The 20,154-nt window shown below is 39.8% G+C and overlaps 1 protein-coding gene across 1 annotated transcript in view; it reads right to left on the reverse strand.

The window, feature by feature from the left end:
* Positions 1-18,919, reverse strand: part of ABLIM2 (actin binding LIM protein family member 2) — a 242,968-nt gene extending 224,049 nt beyond the window's left edge. Inside the window, exon 1 of the mRNA XM_044681548.1 lies at positions 18,843-18,919. Within this exon, the coding sequence (XP_044537483.1) occupies positions 18,843-18,858 (16 nt within the window). The 5' untranslated portion in view covers positions 18,859-18,919. The remainder of the gene's footprint in view (positions 1-18,842) is intronic.
* Positions 18,920-20,154: the final 1,235 nt, after the last annotated feature.

A 20,154-nucleotide genomic window follows, 5' to 3' on the forward strand; every position in this document is an offset into this window, starting at 1 on the left:
CTGTAAGGTGGAAATAACAAGAGCACCTATTTCCCAAAGTTGTTGTGAGGATCAGATGAGAGACAATGATTGCAAATCATTTAGCACGGGTCCTAGCACAGGTGTTGGCAATGTATCTGGCTCTTTTGAGGGCCAGATATGGCTCTTTCTGCAGGAGCCATAAATTCAATTTTTTTTTTCAGGCGCTATTGCAGGAGCGCACACTGTGAGCACTGTACGGCTCTCACAAAATTACATTTTAAAAAATGTGGCGTTTATGGCTCTCACGGCCAAAAAGGTTGCTGACCCCTGAACTAGCATATTATAAGCATTATAGATACCTACCTAACAGGACTCTGGTGAGGCTCAAATGAAATGATGTTTGTAAAAAGCCTTGGCAGACCTTAAAATTCTCTCTAAATGTGAGCCACAATCTTCGTTATTGTAGGGCTATTCTGAGGATCCAGAGAGACCACAGACCCCCCAAAATCTATTATTGTAAAACAATTATCTAGATGGGCGCTACTATCATCCTCCTGGTAGAATCTCCTTTTGAAAGTCTAATTCCATCTTCGTTGCTTTTTACATTTTTTTCTAGGGCTTTTCCCCCCAGTGATTTCTGTACATGCTTATCAAATGTTGAATGAATTCTTTGCTATTTTTTCCTACAACTGCAGATACCTCTGTCCCTCAAAACAATCACTTTTTTCTTAATTCCAGTTTCTAAATTGCTTTGAATTTGCTTATTTGAAGCACAATGGCATTCCCTTTGGGGAGAATAAAGCCAATATCTATCTTCTTGTGCCCAGGCATTTGTAGTTTGCAGCATCAAAGTAGCCTGCACTGGCCAAATCCCCATTATCTGACGAGGTACCCAACATTCCATGTCTCCCCACCATTCATCAGAATAAGGTGAAGGGCAGGAGGAAGAGATCTAAAGGAAAGAGGATGATTGTTCTAGGCCATATTCCTACTTCTAATACTACCTCTCTTTGTTACTATTCCTTCTATTCCCACTGGAGCAATGTGTAGAATTCATAGAGGCATACAAAGGAACTAGCTCCATTCTTGGCTGATTTGAAGAGGCTCTTAGCCTAGGTTTACTTCTTTTGCTTTCAGCATCCACACATGGGCCTTTGATGCATTAATGCTCTTTTTTAGGACACATCTTCTGTTTCAGAATTAGTCCAGGCTCCCTCCCCCCAATGCTGAATGTGATGGCTCCGAAGGCAATGCCAAATTATTTGAGTAAACTAAATGTTTCCTCCCTAACCTACTTTAAGGATCATGCTGCTAATTATAATGATGATCCTGGGAAGTCACTCTCCCTTCAGGAGGCGGGAGCCTCGAAATCATCTCCTAAATAGAGGCAGCATGGCATCAGGGCAAGGATTCAGACACAGGGAGCCTGGAGTGTGAGTCCTAGATCTACTACTTAATACCTGTGCGACCTTGGGCAGCTTGCTTCCCTTCACTGAACTGGAATTTCCTCACCTTTAAAAGGCTGAAAAGAATTGGATCCAACCCCTTCCACCTCAAAATTTCACAGTCCTCACCTATATATAGAAATCATTATGGCACAAGGGAAAACCTAAGAAGAACAAGGGAGATTCAGGAAATGTAGTCTAAAAAGTGGGAAGAGGGAGAGATCACCTTCAGCTCTGGGGGGAGACATCATGGAAGACATAGAGTAGCATCTGACTTTAGGTCTTTCCCTCCTGTTCATTTGTCACTTAGTATGTGCATGTGATATAGCAGCATAAATGCCTAGTAACTAACTCTGGGGAGTGATGGGGGGACACCCTAAATAACAATGTCCTAAATGAAATCATTCAAAATGACTCTGTAACATAGGGAGGTAGATTGGGGAAAGTATTGGACTTGGAATTAGAAGAGTCCTGGGGGGAAATCCTGTCTCTGCCACTTACTAGCTGTGGGATAATGGGCAAGTAATGTCACTGCAAAGTCTCATCTATACAACAGCGATAATATCTCTTTGTGCAAGCACATTAGAGGGTTGTTGTTGAGGAGTGCTTTTTGTGAACATATACATAATAGGAAGTGGGATATAACTGCATCAAAAGAAATGATGAGAGACCCATGGCAAAGTGGATAAATAGACAGCTAACCTAGGAGTCAGGGACACCTAGTTTGAAAGCTAACTCCTGACATATAAAGGCTGTGTGACTCTGAGCAGGTCACTTAAACCTCTCAGCAAAAATCTCTCAAACCATACATTGCAGAGAGGATGCTGACTATCTGCACTGGGAGATGTAGTAGGCCAGTAGGCATTCCCTATACAGAAGAAATCACATTTCTAGTTCCTTTTTTTCCTCCCCAAAAGATGAATATGATGAATATAAAGAGAGACCCAGGAAATGTCTAAAAAGTAGTTTTCTATAAGAAGATTTATATGAACGGATACAAAGTAAAGTAAGCAGCACTGGGAAAATAATATGTGCAATGCCTACAGTAGTGTAAAAAGGAAGAAACAAAACAGAAACAAACTGACCCAATTAAATGCAAAATAATTACAATGATCCAACTTGACTCTGAAGAAGAGAAAAGAAAATGAACCTCCCTTACTTCCTTGTAGAGGCAGGAGACAATGAATTCAGAAGAATATACTATCGTACTCAGTTATTTGGCTGGTTGGTTGTATGGAATTGTATTTCCCCTCCCCACCATTCCTTTCCCTCTTTTTCTTTTTATTCTTTTCATAAGGAATGATTTTCTAGATCAGATTGGGTATGATATATTTGGAAATGAAGATGATATAAAAACAAAAACCTCAATAAGTTTTAAAAATGATAGAAATGTGAGTTATCAGTATATTCTTTTTATGGCCAAATCTCAACAAATATGAAAGGGAGAAAAATCTCCCTCCTGCTCCCCCCCCTCCCAACACACACAAATGTTGCTAAATTCCTTCATTTCTAGGCAAGGCTTCAGACATTAGTCTTATCTATGTAGCCCCCGCTTAAACTTTGTATTGAATTAAACATAATAGGTCAGAAATGGACCACATTTGAAGGATGCTGGACTGAGTCCCATGGCTAATAAACACAGTGCTGTTAACCTGGCAGTGCTGTTAACGAAGGGCAAAGGGAGCTGCCCTCATTTTTAGCCAAGAGAACCACTAAAGAGGCTCTGTCCTGTGACCATGTTTTAATAATAAAAGGTGTAAATTAACCAAGTCACTGCTGGTCACAAAAGATATAACTAGAATTCTTGCTCTGTTGACTGGAGGGGAAACCCTACCCATTAAAGAGACTGAGGAGTGGGGGATTGGATAATGTTACTGAAACTTCTGTTGGAGAAGTTCAAAGTCAGTCAGACTGGACCTATTCAGTGCTCTTCTGCAGGTCTCATGTAACAAGCCATGCATTAGAGATTTCCTTCTGGATCCCTCAATGAAATTTGAGGATAACTTTGATAAAGTACCAGCAACTTGGGCACAATGGTGGGAGTCAGTACTCCTGGTTCCTAATCCCTGCCCTTCTGAGGACAAGCTGTGCATGAATCATTTCCCCTTTCTAAGCCCCCACTTTCCTCCTGTAGGAAATGAGGAGGAGGGATGGGCTAAGATGATCTTGGTCAGGTTCCTTTTAGATTTTATGTTCTATGCCTCAGGGTCCCTTTCAGCAGTCATAATCTATGATATATATTCAAACGTTCTGAAAGTTCTAGCATCCTAAATTCTCTTTTTTTTTTTTTTCTAAAAATTTCGGGAGGTCCATGAATTTGCATTTATAGGGCTCCTACTATGTGCCAGGTGCTATGCTAAGCACTTTACAAATATTATCTCATTTGATTCTAGCAACCCTGCAAAGTGAATACTATTATTATCCTCATTTTACAGTTGAGGAAACCGGGGCAAACAAGTTGAACAATTTGCCCAGGATCACCCAACTAATAAATATCCTAGGCTAAATCTGAACTCAGGTCTTCCTGACTGTAAGCCCAGTGCTCTATCCACTGTACCATCTCTCTGCCCAGTGTAAGAGCCATGAAGGATTAAGGGATAATACCAGTGGAGAGGGGGCAAGCCAACATAAAAATCGTCAGGAGTTAAGGTTGGAGATGGGGTAGGGGAGAATTTTTGTTAACTGCAGGAGAGTGGGCAATACAGGCAACATTAGGGGCTAAAAAACAAAGGTTTCTGAGATGTTGGGAAAGGTGGAGGGAAGAGCTCCCTCTGCTAGTAATTACAAGGCAGAGGAGGTTTCAGGTTTGTATTCCAGAGTCTCTCAACCCTCCACATCACCTTGTAGTGCCTGAGAGACCATGTTTGGCCCTTGATTTGAGTGCCACTGTTATGCAGACTGGACTACCAAAAGGCAGGACTGGCCCAGTTTGCTACAGTTCAAATGGAGTACAAGTAGTCCTGTAGTCCCCAGTTTGCTCTGGTTACCCTTTGGTTTCAAGGTGAAATTCAAGGTGTTGACTTTGTAACACGAAGCCCTGCTCAGTTTAGGTTCCTGTTGGCTCTGAATTGGCTTTCCTCTAACACTCAGATTCCATTCCATTTCCAGAGCACCACCAGGCAAGGCACCAGAGAAAGACTAGATGCCTCATGCCTGGAACTTCCCTTTAATCAATCTCTCTCTCTCTCTCTCTCTCTTTTTCTCTCTCTCTCTCAAAGCAGACTCGCTGGATCATATTTCACTAATGAGGCACAAGTAGAGATCAGTACTTCACAAGGGCAAATGACCAGTTCACTTGAAAGGCAAGTGATCTCCCAGCTGGAAAGGCCATAAAGAACATCAAGTCCAACCCCTACCCAAATGGGAATTTCTTCTACCAACTCCCCCAAAGCAGTCATCTTCAGTGATCTCTGAAGACCCCTCATGATGTAGAGCTCATTTTATCTTGAGTGGCTGTGAAAATATCATTAACACTGCTCTGCTCATTGCCACAATAAAGCCAAATTCTCTCTCTGTTCTAGTTAGTCTTTTCCCAGGAATTTATAAAGGAGATTTCATATAAGTTCCCAGTTTCCTTGAAGACCTATTTCAGATAATATATGTTTGAAAGACATCAGGGTTAAAATAAACCTATAAAGATAATAAAATATTACTTCTTAAGACAGTTCTCAAGATTTAGCTCAAATCCTTCATCCTCCTTAAAATCTTCCCTGACTATAGCCTGGTATATTGGGAGCAGCTCATTATGGTGGAAAGAACACTAGTTCAGGAGTTGGAGGACTTAGGTTCAAATCTCACCTCTGCTGCTTACTACCTATTTGGCTTTGTAAAATAATAAATAGCAAGCATTTATATAATGCCTTCAGGTTTGCAAATCCCCTTCCATTATTACATTGTTATCTCATTTTAACCTCACAATAACCCTGGAAGGTCATTGCTATTATTGCCTCCATTTTACACATGGAGAAACTGAGGAAGACAGAGGTCAAGTGATTTGCCCAGGCTTATACAGTGACTGAGAGCCTGAGGCCAGATTTTAACTCAAGTTCTCCTGATTGCAGGTCCAGTGCTCTATCCACTGTGCTACCCAATTGCCTCTGGGCACATTGTCTCCCCAAGTAGACTGAACTCCAGGCTTGATTATCAACTGTCTACTAGAAGAGGCCTTTGAATTGGACCATGAAGGATAGGAAATGTAGCCACTGAAACATGGGGCACGTGGTCCTGCTGCCCTCTGCCCTGATCAGGCCAACTCTGGAGCATCACGATCAGTTCATTTCAGGATGGACATTAGTAAGCTGGAGTGTGTCCAGAAGGAGGCCAGGATGATGAAGGGACTAGATGCCATGCCACATGGGGAGAGACTGAAGGAATTAGGCACAATTCTCCTAATGAGACAACTTCTGCTTAATATTAAAGGGTAGCAATGAGCAAGAGCTGCAGAATCTCATTTCAGCTCAATGTAAGGAAAAAAATTCTAATTAGGCAGTAAGCTGCCTTCGGATGTAGTGAGCTTTCCATTGCTGAAGGTCTTTAAATGAAGACTAAGAAGACCATGTGTCAAAGGTTCTGTGCAGAAGCGACTTGTTCAGGTACAGGTTGGATTGGGTGGCTTCTAGGGAAGACTTTGAGATTCTATGAGTCTGTGGGAGGATGAGGCATTTTAGTTGGGCTTTAAAAAGGGAAATGTAGCCCACCATTATATGAACAACATAAACATATAATTAGGAGGCTGAAAGGTTTCAGCCAGGACCTAGATCGTACACCAATGGTATAATGTCACGCAAAAGTCCTGATGTGATTACAGATCTGATGAACATGGATTTATAGTAGCTTTTCCTCCATAAGGTCCAGAGGAGCTCTACATACCAAATCAAATGGGATACGGGTAGGGACAGGGAATGAAAAGGTAGCAAATACAGCTAGGTACTGAGTATAGAGGCAGTTAGTTTCTGAATGAGTTAATTTTCTAAACCAAAGAAATCTCACTCAGTCTATTTCCTATCCCAATCGTTGATGCTTCCTGACTAAAAATGATGGCAGGAGATTTACCTTCTTGATGTGTGGAGTATATATTGAGTATATATAAAGGATAAGTTTGGAAGGAAGAAATTTGAGGTTTAGATAATGAAGGGCCCTATTTGCCACTGTCCAAACAAAAACCTTCCACAGCCTTTAAGACATTTGCCCAAATTCCCCCTAGTATTATCTGAACAAGTTTTTTACTTGGCAGTAAATTGTGGATCTAACAAATACCCAGGAGGGAATTTACCATCTTTTCTACTTTATATTTAATTCTACAAGTATTTGTTAAATACACATTTTTATTCTGAGAACTCACCATAAAACAACAATAGCCACAGAGTGAACCAATCAACAAACAATAGGAAGGAGAATGCCGTAGTGCTGGACCATAAGCATTAAGATGTTGGTCCAATTCCTATTTCCAACACCTAATTCACCACTATGAGTTGTGTGAATTTGGGCCAGTAACCATTTCTCTGTGGCCCCTAGTTTGCTTTCCCTGAAGAGTATGGAGGATGAGTATCATGTAAAAATACTTGGCAAATTATGAAATGGTTTAAAAAGTTAAAATTAAAAATAATAGCTAGAATGTATACGGCACCTTATAGTTTGCAAAACACTTTACAAATATGATCTCACTGTATTCTCACAACAAGCCTAGGAGGTAGGTGCTATTATTATTCTCATTTTTTCACGTGAGGAAAATGAGGCAAAAAGATGTTAAGTGATTTTCCCAATATTATAGAGTTAAATCATTTGAGACTGGATTTGAACCTAGGTCTTCATCATTCCAGGCCCAGGGCTCTATCCACTGTACCACCTAGCTAACTGCCCACACATAAATGCAAGGAAATATTTAGTAATATTGAAAATACTTTTTGAATGTTTGACTACTATATGTGAAGTCTATTGACCCTAACTGATCAGATCCAGAGTGAAAATGGATATTAGAGGCCCTTCTAGTCTAATCCTTATGAAATTGATTATTGGTTATTAATTAGTGATTTGTAGTTAAAAGTTTTGTTAATCATATTAGTAACCATTATAACCAAATTTTATCATGGTAACTAAGTTTTAAGGCTTAAAGAATTACTGCGCAGGTTTGTGGTCCAACCATCACCAACCAAGTAAACAAACCAAATGTCAGCTGGGGAAGGTAAGATAGATGGAGGACAAGTTAACCTGATGTCAAGATGTTTGCTTAGTACTGGACTCCATTGGAGTGTAGTGAGTAGAGGAACCTTCTGGAGAATGTTACAGAAGGTTTATTAAGTTTATGCCCCGCCTTTACAACATCATGAACTCTGTAAAGTCCCTTTTCTGGGAGGGCACTGTGGGGTTGGTTTTTACAAGAGGATGTTGTCCTGATTTGGGCTTTCCAGTTGCCATGATGAGTGAATACTCATGGTCAGGTGGTCAGATAGAATAATTAAGAATCAATCACAGGCTTAGTTCAGGGGGCATATTTGGATCTCATATACCCAATAAAATGCATAAAAGAGCTGTTTAATTGTTAGGGGTCTTTGGTTACTGAAGGACCCTTGACCTCTATCATTGGTAACTTCTAGCTTTGCCAATAAATAGTTAAGCTCAGATTTTTTTGCACTTCAAAGTGCATCTCTCAGTATGAAGATTTATTGTAACATCCCTTATTTTAAAGATGAGCAAACCAAGGTCCAGAGAGTTTAAGTGATTTCCCAAGTTGAGTAGCTTTTCTGAATCTCAGTTTCCAAATCTGCAAAATTGGAATAATATTTGCTTTAGACATCCAAAGAACCAACATGGTGCAATGAAGAGCACTGGTCCTGGAACTAGAGGACCTGGGTTCAAATTCTGCCTCTAATATTTACTACTTGAGTGACCTTGAGCAATCACTTAGTTACCCTGGGTCTCAGTTTCTTCATCTATATCAGTGATTCCCAAAGTGGGTGCCTCTGCCCCCTGGTGGGTGCTGCAGCGATAGGGGGGGGCAGTGATGGTGACAGGGGTATTTATCTTTCCTATTAATTGCTATTAAAATTTTAAAAAATTAATTTCCAGGGGCGCTAAGTAATATTTTTTTCTGGAAGGGGGGGTAGGCCAAAAGAGTTTGGGAACCATTGATCTATAACATTGGACTATAAGATTGGACTAAGCAATGAGGTTCCAAATCTCTTTTTCTATGACTTCTTTCTTCTAGTTGTAAGGAAAGTGTTTGTTTTTTAAAACTTGAAACTATTTAAGTGGGAGTTGTTATAATGATTTGCCACAAAACAAGGAAGATGGAAGATGAAATATATCTAAGTTTTTTGAGTTCCAAAACCTATGATACTAATGAAAGCAATCCAGCCCAGACATGGGCCATATTGTCAGCCAGTGACAAAACCATACATTTTGCAATACCAACCAGAAACCATTCTCCAGAAATCCAGCACCTTCTGATGTATATCACCAGAAGTCTCAAAATCCACACCCTTTGAGACTGACCAAATTTTAAACTTAAGATTAATGGTTAGAATGGTAAGGAAAATCAGGAGCAGCTGCTGCCTCCTGCTCCGTGGTGATCTCTTGGGTGTCTTGATTTGTTGAGTTTTGGGGTGACCCCAATATGAGGCAGCAATCAGACAGCATGAGACATGAATTTATTTGCCAGTAATGCACACCATAATGCCACGATAGGCCACAATCAAGAAGTAAGATCGCTCCAATCTCAGGACAGCTAAAGCATTCACTGCATTGAAATCAAGAGAAGAAAGCTTCTGGGAAATTGAGTGTTGGCTCATCACTTCTTCCCTTCACAAGAACCTCAGAAGCTCATATATGAATGAAACTTAGGAGAGTGTTCAGTCCCAAAACATACTAAAATGTAATTTTCTCTACAAAATCCTTAACAAGTTTATCCTAGCCTCTGCTTGAACACATTAATGATGAGACTGTCCTCATTGTTACCTCATTACATTGTGGGACAACTCTGTTAGATGTTTCGGGGGTTCTTTTTCCCTTAAATTGGCCACACTTCTACTTTGCTGTTACTTCACTCCATTTGCCCTCTAGGATCAAGCAAAATGAATCAAAAAGCTATTATTAGGGCAACTAGGTGTCTCAGTGGATAGAGAGCCAGGCCTAGAGATGATAGATCCTAGATTTAAATCTGGCCTCAGATATTTCCTAGCTGTGTGACCTTGGGAAAATCATTTAACCTCAGTTGCCCAGCCCTAGCCTAGGGTTTTTTTTAAAATACTGTTAGACAAAACTATACTGCAAATACTAAAAGAGAATGATATTTTCTCCTCCTGTTGGAAGTTTTCATCTCTCTGGGCTGGGCAGCCTCAATATCTTCCACCAATGCTCAGGGGTCATATTTTTGGGTCCCCCTAGCATGATCCTTAGCTATGAGCTCATGCAGAGTTGGGAAGAGGGAAGGAAGAAACAAAGATGATAGCGACAGGTATGGAAATAAAGAAGAAATAAGAAAGAAAAAAGAAAGATAATCTGGAGCCTAGCTTGTAAATATGCTATTATAAATGCAGATCTATTCCAGCTCTATTAGCATTCCGGTATAAACCCAAATTATTGTTTAACACTGGTAGATTTCTTATATGAAATTGGTATAAATAGTAATTAAAAAAATAAATTTGTAAACATTCCATTTCAGAGAGCCATAGACTCTCAGATTTGGGACTTCAGAAGACATCTAGTTCAGTTTACCTGGAAATTTGCCTGAAACATCCTTAATAATACTTGTCCAGCCTCTTCTCCAAGACCTTCACTGGTGGGGAACTCACTATCTTTAAAGGCATCCCATTCCATTTTTACATAGCTCTGACTGCTAGGAAGTTTGTCCCATGTCAAGTTGAAATCTAGTGAGTGTTATAGTCCTCAATTTTTATTCATTGTGTAGTCACAGTGATGGTGAACCTTTTAGAAATTGAGTGCCCAAACTGCAACCCTCATGCCTCATGTGAGACCCTCTGCCTTACCCCAGACAGAGGAGAGAGGAAAAGCTCCCATTGGGCTACTGCGCGGAGGGACAGGGGATAGGAGAAATGTCCTCAGGCAAACATGGAGAAGGGGGAACAGGGGTAGGTGGGTGGCTCAGTGGATTGAGAGCCAGACCTAGAGACAGGAGGTATTAGGTTCAAATCTGGCCTCAGACACTTCCTAGCTATGTGATCCTGGGCAAGTCACTTAACCCCCATTACCTAGCCCTTACCACTCTTCTGCCTTGGAGCCAATATACAGTATTGACTCCAAGATGGAAGGTAAGGGTTTAAAAAAAAAAAAGAAAGGGGAGCAGCCCCTTCCTGCATGCTCCAACAGGTATGCCACAGATTTGCCAAAGTTGCCCTACAATATCCCCAATAAATGATTGTTGATTTTGATAGGAATGTCACTGATGTCTAGAAATATCATGTCATTAAGGCCATAAGGTTTGGCCTCATAGCTGGAAAACATATTCCTTCTGTGAAATCTCTGACCAGGGATCACTGGACTCCCTACCTAAAGAGGTCAATCATTTCTTTGTTGGACAACTATCTGAATTAGGAATGTCTTCCTTAGCCCCTAAATCTGTCTTCCTATAATTTATCTGCATTGGTCTGAATTTTTGCCTCTCAGACTATGTTCTAGCCTTTAATATGCCAACCTTATAGCCAGCTTTGCTCAGAAACTTGTCTTAAAATGTTAAGTAAGGGGTGCAGCTGGGTGGTCCAGTGGATTGAGAGTCAGGCCTAGAGACAGGAGGTCTAGGCTCAAATCTGGCCTCAGACTCTTCCTAACTGTGTGACCCTGGGCAAGTCACTTAACCCCCATTGCCTAGCCCTTACAATATTGATGCTAAGATGGAAGGTAAAAGTCTTGATAAAAAATGTTCAGATCTTGCTTGGAGCTTTATAATAAAATGTTTCTTTGTCCCTGATTATTAATAAGCCATAATTCTGTCACCATATGTGTGCTTCAGACCTATGATTTTGAGATTTGCTCCAACTTTGAATGAACATTTTGAAATCTGAATAGCATGCTGAATTTAAGTAAGGAGGCTCCATTCATATCTCCCAAAAGCTTGCCATAAAAGCACTTTTGAAAACTGTATTGCCCAACTCAGTTGGGAAGTCCATGTCTGGGTAAACAAAACCCATATAACCATTTATTCTTCTTCTTTAGATTAGTATAATAAAAGAATGAAGGAGGGCCACACACTGCCAGGCAATAAGGTCCCAACTATTGTAATTCAAATGAATGTGTGTATTTGAATGCCTGTTATGTTCAGGGCTCAGTTGTACATCTAATCCCTCAGTGTTAAAGAGCCTTTTAAATGCTAGAAATTTCTCTTCAAGAAAGATCAAGACAGAGGTTTCTTATTGATGTTTCTTGAGTAAATTGAGGTGATGTCCAAGAACCCTTCTTCTTGGGCTTAATTAAGAGAGGTGTTGTAGAAGGCCTGGTGAGCCCAAATCTGGAATATGATGTTGAGTTTCAGACATCCCATCTTAGGATGGATATTGTTAAGTTGGGGAAAGTATACAGACAAAGGCAACCAAGACTTTAAAAGAACTCTAGTTCGTGTCATAATCAATGTTCATCAGAAGGGAACTTAACCTGGAAAGGAAAAGGCCAAGAAAGGGATATAACAGTTGTCTTCAATTGTCCAAAGGGCCATCTGTGGAAAAGGAAGTTAACTTGGATTTGGCCCATGAGGGCAGAACTAAGAGGTAGGAAGTAACATTTGGCTGGAGACAAGGAAACAATTAGAACTATTCAAAAATAGAATCGGCTACCTCAAGAGATAGGGGTTCCTAGTTATTGAAGTCCTTCAATTAAAGACTGGATGATGGCTTGTCACATAGAGGGAATGTTTGGTTAGGCTTTTGTTTGATTATGCCTTATAACTCAGACTGTTATTCTGGATCTCCATTCTACCTCTAGTCCCAAATTTAAAAGATAATCACGTGCACATATCTGTCAGCCATTACAGGACCTTTTTTATTTAGCTAGCTCTCATATAGTCTTTCAGTGAAACTGAATCAAATACGTCCTTATCATAGCAATGACTTTCTCTAACCTACCAATGAGCCATCCTAAAAAATCTTTCCATCTACCAGAATAGAACACTTTTGAGTCACAAAGGCCCTTGGAGATAGACCATCTAATCTAACCTTCTCATTTTACAGCTGAGGAAACTGAGTCTTCATGGAGGGACTAATTGGCTTATATAGACAAAACAGTGAAATAGTGGCAGAATTTATAATAGAATTCAGATATCCTGTGGTGTGATTTGCATTATGTTGTACTATCTAGTTGTCCAGAGATCAATTAAAACTATTTCATATTTTTTTTCATAAATATATGGAGTGTGGCATTAGCACTCCAAAATTGTATTTCTTAGTTAGCTCAAATATCTTTCTTCTCTGTAATTAACAATGGAGGAGGATTTTAGAATCCAAATGTCAGTCAATTCTGTTCAATAAACTTATATTAAATGCCTCTTATATGACAGGCTCTGAGCTAAGCACTAGGGATACAAAAAGAGACAAAATACAGTCCCTGCCTTCAAGGATCTTACAGTCTAATCGGGGAGAGAATAGAAAATCAAATATACACAAAATAAACTATATCTCAGTCTATATTGATACCTACTGGGGCAGTTTTATGAGAAAAAAATAATTTTGGAAATTCAAGTTTCTAAACTTAAAACATCTCCATTAAAGTTCTCCTCCCACATCTTGCGAAGGCTGTGAAGATGATCCCAAGTCCTAAGAAATCACCTTAGATAGGTGCCCCAGTCAGAGATCCTTCAAGTGGGACTTTGATAATGGCCAACAGTGAATTTGAGGACCATCCTAGCTAAATCCCAAGTGACTTATTAGCAGAAATTCCCTAACAGATGATAAATGACCGAGGTAGGAGGTGAAGAGGAGAGGGTGACAGCAATTCAATTTATGTTGAGATTTGTATCAGTTAAGAAAGTGCTTACTAATGACATTATGGAGAGTTTTAATTAATTAAAAATTTGAGAAAAAATGCCATGATAAAGTGAAAGCATTCTATGGGAAAATATCAGTTACTCCCTTTTTTTTTTTGGCTGAAGTTTTATCCTGAAAGTTAAATCTCAGGTATAACAATTTTTTGTTGTAATTATGTCACAATGCAAGTCAGAATCACTCTGAACCTCATCTTCCTCATGGCTGTAATGTAAAATAAGGCTACTTGCACCCCCTATTATTAGGGTCATTTTGAAAACCAAGTGAAATATGGTATGTAAAGTAATTTGAATAACAACAACCAAAATGTGTTTTTCTTTTACATTTTTTGACTGCACACAAATAATGTACATTTATTCATATCACTAAAATTATAGCAATGAAGGACAAGGTATGATTTGTTCTGTCTTCTTATTTCCCCCCAAATCACAGGATTTAGAGCCAGAACTATAAAGAGCAAAAGGTGAAATGACAGAGGAAAAAAAGGTTTGATCTTTTGAGCATATCTATTTCTTAAGCAATGTATACCAACTGCCTAACAAATAGAGACCAAACCCCTTCCTCAGTTTAGGGCTGGACCAGGAATACAGGAAGATACTGACTTTTATATAATAAAACAATTAATTTAAAAAAGGCCAATGAATTAAAAGATAACAATATAGCATTAGGTAATCTGATTTTTAATGGGATGAAACATCAGGGATTTTCCAAGTTGGGAAGGGGCAAGGATGAATAGGTTCAATTCCAAGAATTCAGGAAAAGAGGCATCCTACTCCTACCCAAGGAAATAATCAAAGAATTGTGGATTGTGTGATCCTGGGCAAGCCCCTTAACCCTAATTACTAGCCCTTCCAGCTCTTCTGCCTTGGAACCAATAAACAGTATTAATTCTAATACAAAGGTAAGGGTTTAAAAAATAATATGGAAACAATAACTGATTAATCAGATGAAGCCAGTTTTCAGAGAAAACAGATGGATTGCTCGAGAAGTACAGTTGTGAGAAAACTCCTTACATCAGGCTTAGGTTCTGACTGTGTTTCTGGTCAGCATAAGCTAGGGCTTTGGTAAAGGGTCTGTAAAGAGCATGTACAGGTGGTCCCAGACAGTTTCCCAGGCAGCAGGGCTAGGTTCACACAATGCAATAATGTTTTCTTCCATTTCCCAGAACTGAATAAAGTTTTCTCACAAGGCACAATTAGGCTCATAACTGAATAGAAAGGGAACTAAGCTGACTCCAGAACTGAGTCACAAGATGGAATGAGTGTGGTTCACTGAGTTCCCACAATTAACCACTTGCTGCCTGAATCCCCTCAATTATCTTCAATAATACTTAGAGATAATCGTTTGGCTTCATTAACTACAGAAGGAAACTGAGACCCAGAGAAGTCAAATTATTTTCCTAAGTTTACACAGTTAGAAGATGCAAAGGTGGAATTCCGACCTTGAGCTTCTGACCCTCAATTCAGCTATCTTTCCATTATCTCTTCCTATACTTCCAAATAAGGAAAGAGGGGAAGGAAAGGGAATTTATTAAGCAAGTACATACCTACTATTTGTCAGGCACTGTACTACATGTCATTTGATCTTTACAACAACCCTGGGAGGAAAGTATTGTTATTATCTCCATTTTTCAGAAGAAAAAATTGGTATAGACAGAGGTTGAGTGATTTGCCCAGAGTCACACAGCTAGTATCTGAGACAAAATTTGAACTCAGGGTCTTCTTGACTCTAAGCCTAATGCTTTATCCACTATGGCACCTAGCTGCCCCTTTGTGCCCACATTTCTTTGTATTTATGAATCTGTACTTCCAGATATGACCAGTCATCAAGCCAACTGTTCTTCTAAGTCAGTGATTCCCAAAGTGGGTGCCACTGCCCCCTGGTGGGGGCTGCAGCAATCCAGGGAAGCGGTGATGGCCACAGGCGCATTTGGGGGCGGTGAATAACTATAAGGGAGCGGTGATAGTATGTGACAAGGGGAGCTAAGTAATGTTTTTTCTGGAAAGGGGGCGGTAGGCCAAAAAAGTTTGGGAACCACTGCTCTAAGTCAAGGGAAGAAAAACCACCAGCTCACGGGATGAATATGTCCCCCAAACAGATTTGATAATGCTTCTGCATAACAAGCCTGAATTAATCCATTTAACTTCACAAAAACCATTAACTTAATTTAGAATTTAGCAGTGGAGATAAGATGTGGACCTACATAACTTTTATACAGAACAATTCAAGAGAAGGACAGTCAGATCCCAGGTTTGCCCAATGCCCCATTGGTCCATAGCAGAGAGATTACCCTAGTGTCATGCCCTTTACAGAGGCAGTCCTGGAGGTTCTCAAAAAAAAAAAAGATCAAAGAGTAGCAGAACTAGTTGTTAACTAGACAACTGCCATTTCAAAAGGTATTAATATTAAGCTGAAGCCCACAGAGCCAAGGGAAATCAAGTAATTTAATGAACATTCCTCAAAGAACCTAGTAAATAACCATGTTTTACATGTCTCTGGCTCACTTACGTGTCCCTAGTTTCACTCTATGTCTTTCTAACTCTTTTCCTCCTCCTCAGTCAGTTGCTTTCTTTCCCCTTTTTCTAAACAAACAAATCCATTCACTAGGACCATGACTATAAGTATTATAGAAGAAAATTCTCTCTTTAGAGAAGAGAGATGAAAGAGGGTACATGGGACACCTTGAACACTTTTTGTTTTGGGGGGAACTTCTTGTTCTTGGATTCTTGTTCTTGAGAGGAGTTCTTGGGGGAAGAGAAAAAAGAAGGGAATAAGCATTTATGTAATGCCTACTATGTGCCAGGAACTGGGCTAAGTACTTTGATCCTCATAATAACCTTGAGAAGTAGGTGCTATTATGATCCCCATACAGTTTTAAAGTTGAGGAAACAGAGGCAGGCAAAGGTTAAGTGACTTGATTAGAGTCACAGAACTAGTAAGTGACTGAGACCATATCTGAATTAAATCTTCCTGACTCCAGGTCAAACCCCTTACTGACTGTGTAACCTGGCACTATGAATTATTTAAATCAACAAAAACTACCCGAATCAAAAGATACAATCTACCTTAAATGATTTATATTATAATTTCTAAGTCTTTACAGATAATTCATACATTAGCACATGTACACATTCACATTTTTAAAATTGGTTTCCTGTATTGATTAGATATATTTTTCAACAGTTCACTGCCCTCCAGGCATAAAACCAATATTTCTCTATAGTAAGGGCGCAGAAAACATCTACCTCACTCAGTCAGGAAGTCCATGACTGGATAAACAAAGCAAACACAACCTTACATTATTCAAATAATAACAGAATTTAGAGCTCAAAGTGAACTCTCCCCTATCCAGTCCAAACCCTCTCATTAATGGCCACAAAGATCACATACAGTAAAAGACAAGGACAAGACTCCAGCTGAGGGCCTCTGATTCCAAACCTCTTAGGATGGTACCACTTATTCGCTTTTACCCCACTTCTTGCCTGCCAGGGAACTTGAGAGAACCAAAGGGTGGCAAGATCTCCACTCTCTCTCTCCTTAACTTGCATGTTCAACTGTCTGACATCTCTCTCTTAACTAGAGAAGCTACTCGTGATACTAAGCTCAAATCTGTCTCCTACTTAACTCTTGCTTGTCCTACCTTAAAACCCAGATCATTCAGTCTTTTCCCAGACTGCCCTACCATAGTTATATTTCACTTCAGCTTCAATTTATTAGCTTCAGGGCATGCTTGCCCAAACAACTAGTTTCTTGTCTGAAAATATTTCATTCATCTCCTCTGCCTGATTGAAGTAGCCCAAATTCCAGAGGCTGCAGGGAGATTCCTAGTTCTTTCCTGGGATATTCCCTGCAGGTTAATGCTTGGTCAGTAGGGTTACCCTCTCATTACCCTCTTAATTGACTGTATTTATAGGATTTGCTTATCTTCTTAAACACTGGGTGTGCCAAAGTCTATGGGGAATTTTTAGCTTTAATGGCTATACCTAAAAAACAAAACAAACAAAAACACTACTCTAAGCCTTTGAGGGCAGCCTGTGGTATTTCTTTCTATTAAATAGTTAAGTTCTAAAAATTTCCTTTTCTTATTTCAAACCAGGAGTTAGATAACAGATGTCTGCTTTCCCCTCCCTCATGCCCAAATTCTCTGATTTAGAAAAAAAAATTTTTTTGGTCCATACATTGGTACATGTATGGTACATACAAACAACCCTGGATGAGGGTATTCCCTCTACCAAAGCAAATCTACAACTAACCTGCAATTTATTCTCTTAATTGTTTGGTGCACTGAGGGCTCGGGTCATCTGATCAAGGCCACTCAGCCAGTTATGTGACCAGAGGCAGAATTTGAACCTGGATCTTCCTGACTCTGAGGCTGGCTCACCATCCACTATCTAAATAACACAAAACTAACTCTAGAACCTCACAAAACTAAAAGAACATTGCTCATTTATTTTGTATTGTCCTCAAAGCATTTTTTCATAGTCAATCAATCAGTAAATATTTATTAAGTTTTTTATTTGCTGGGCATTGTGCAAAGGGCTAGGCAAACAGAAAGAGGAACAAGCCAGTTCCTGCCCTCAAGGTGCTTATAATCTAATGGGGGAGACTACATACAAATAAATATGTACAAACACATTATATACAGGTTACAGAGGAAATGAATAACAAGAGATGATATATAGGATTTTAGATTGCGAAGAAATCTTTAAAAAGTCAGTTAAATCATTTTTTTATATTAAGAAACTAAAGCTTAGAAAAGTCAAATGACCAAGATCAAAGAGCTGTTAAAAGGCAGAGCTGGAACCAGAGTCTAGATCTTCTCCTGCCCAGATCAATAATCTCTGAGAATTAGAATGGCATTTCTTAAACAATCTACATCTACGTAGTGCTATATGATTAAAGTATCTTGCAGGGGGGTAGCTAGGTAACTCAGTGGATTGAGCACCAGGACTAGAGATGGGAAGTCCTGGGTTGAACACTTACTAGCTGTGTGACCCTGGGCAAGTCACTTAATGCCAATTGCCTAGCCTTTACTACTCTTTTGCCTTGGAACCAATACAGGGTATTGATTCTAAGAAAAAAAGTATCTTGCACACATTATATTAGTAAATCCTCACCACAGAGCTGTGATGAAGAAAGGGCAAGTATTATCTCTATTTTACAGATGAGAACTGTGAGGTTTAGGGAGGATTAAACTATACAATGTCTAAATTCACTTCTCATTTATATCCTCTGACCCAGGGTCAAACAGTTAAACAGCATCAGAACAAGGATTTGAGCCTTCTGAGTCCAAATGGCACAAATCACCAGGCTTTGAAACCCAGAAGAGAGATCCCAGGACCCAGGTTTTCTGTGCCCTGGGCTGTTTACACGGCCCTACCAGACTGCCTCTTGAAAAAACCCAAAGCTCCCTGCCACTGGCCCAAGTCCACTGAGTACACTTTGACAGTACCTGTTTCTTCTGGCATTACAACATGAGCTGTGACCTATTCAGACAAAGCCTCTTCCAGTCCGGCTCCAACTCACTCTCTTCAGTAGAGACCCCAGCGCTTGCGGAGTTAGAAAGACAGGCAGCTGACAGTAAGCTGTGAGGTTCTGCCTGCCACTGGAGCTTGCTAGGATCGAAATGCAGGAGGGGTCATATGATGCTGGTGTCTCTCATGCACAAATAGGGTGAGAGCCAAGTTCTTCCTGGCTCACCAAAATAGAACTCCCCATTAAGCTCCAAAAATTTATATATCCTTCCGGGGGTGGAGGTGGGGCCCTTTGAACTGACACTCAAATATAAGTAACTGGCCTGATACAAGATAGAATCAGATCATGCTCAAAGTATCTTTGAGAGGGCAAACAACCAGGAATGCTCAAGGAACCAGCCTGCAATATTCCATTTTAATTCACTATGATAGCAGTGAGGTAGAACAAAGTATTTCTTGACTGGTTGATTGGGGATACTCCCAGTTGGACTCTGGATCAGCTTCTTTTTTCCTTTCTTTCTTTGCCTCCCTCCATTTCTCCCTTCCTCTTCTTTCTTTCTTTCCTACTTCCTTCCTTCCTTCCTTCCTTCCTTCCTTCCTTCTTTTCCCTTTACTTTCTGTCTTAGTAACTCTAAGGCAGAAGGGCAAGGGTTAGGCAAACAGGGTTAAATGACTGCCCAAGTTTGCATGGCTAAGAAGAGTCTGAAGCCACATTTGAACACAGTTTCTCCTGACTTCGGGCTTGTTCTCTATCCACTGTGCCACTTAGCTGCCCCTGCATCTGCTTCTAAGTAGCTTTATGGACCTCATTTTTCTTTTTCTATTAAATGAGAGAAGTGAACTAATATTTTCTCTATTATTTTCTGGTTCTAATCATCTATGCTTAAAATTTGTTGCATTCCAGGATTCTATATTCCAAGTCATTAGTATCAAACACAAATAGAAAGAAATGTCACTAAAGACACATAATATCATTCCACAGGCCATATATTGACTTAGAAAACCATATATTGCCTATGTTATTCTTCTGTCATTTTTTGTCATGTACAACTCTTCAAGACCCGTTTGGGGTTTTCTTGGCAAAAATATGGCTTGCCATTTCCTTCTACAGCTCATTTTACAGATGAGGAAACTGAGGCAAACAGGGTGGCATGAGTTGCCCAGGATCACACAGCTAGGAAGTATCTGAGGCCAGATTTGAATTCTGGAAGACAAGTCTTCCTGACTCCTGGTCTGTAACTCTATCCATTGTGCTACCTGTCTGCTCCAATATTATCTGGGTTCTATTGT

The sequence above is a fragment of the Gracilinanus agilis genome, chromosome 6 (genome assembly GCF_016433145.1).
Source record: "Gracilinanus agilis isolate LMUSP501 chromosome 6, AgileGrace, whole genome shotgun sequence".
NCBI lineage: Eukaryota > Metazoa > Chordata > Mammalia > Didelphimorphia > Didelphidae > Gracilinanus > Gracilinanus agilis.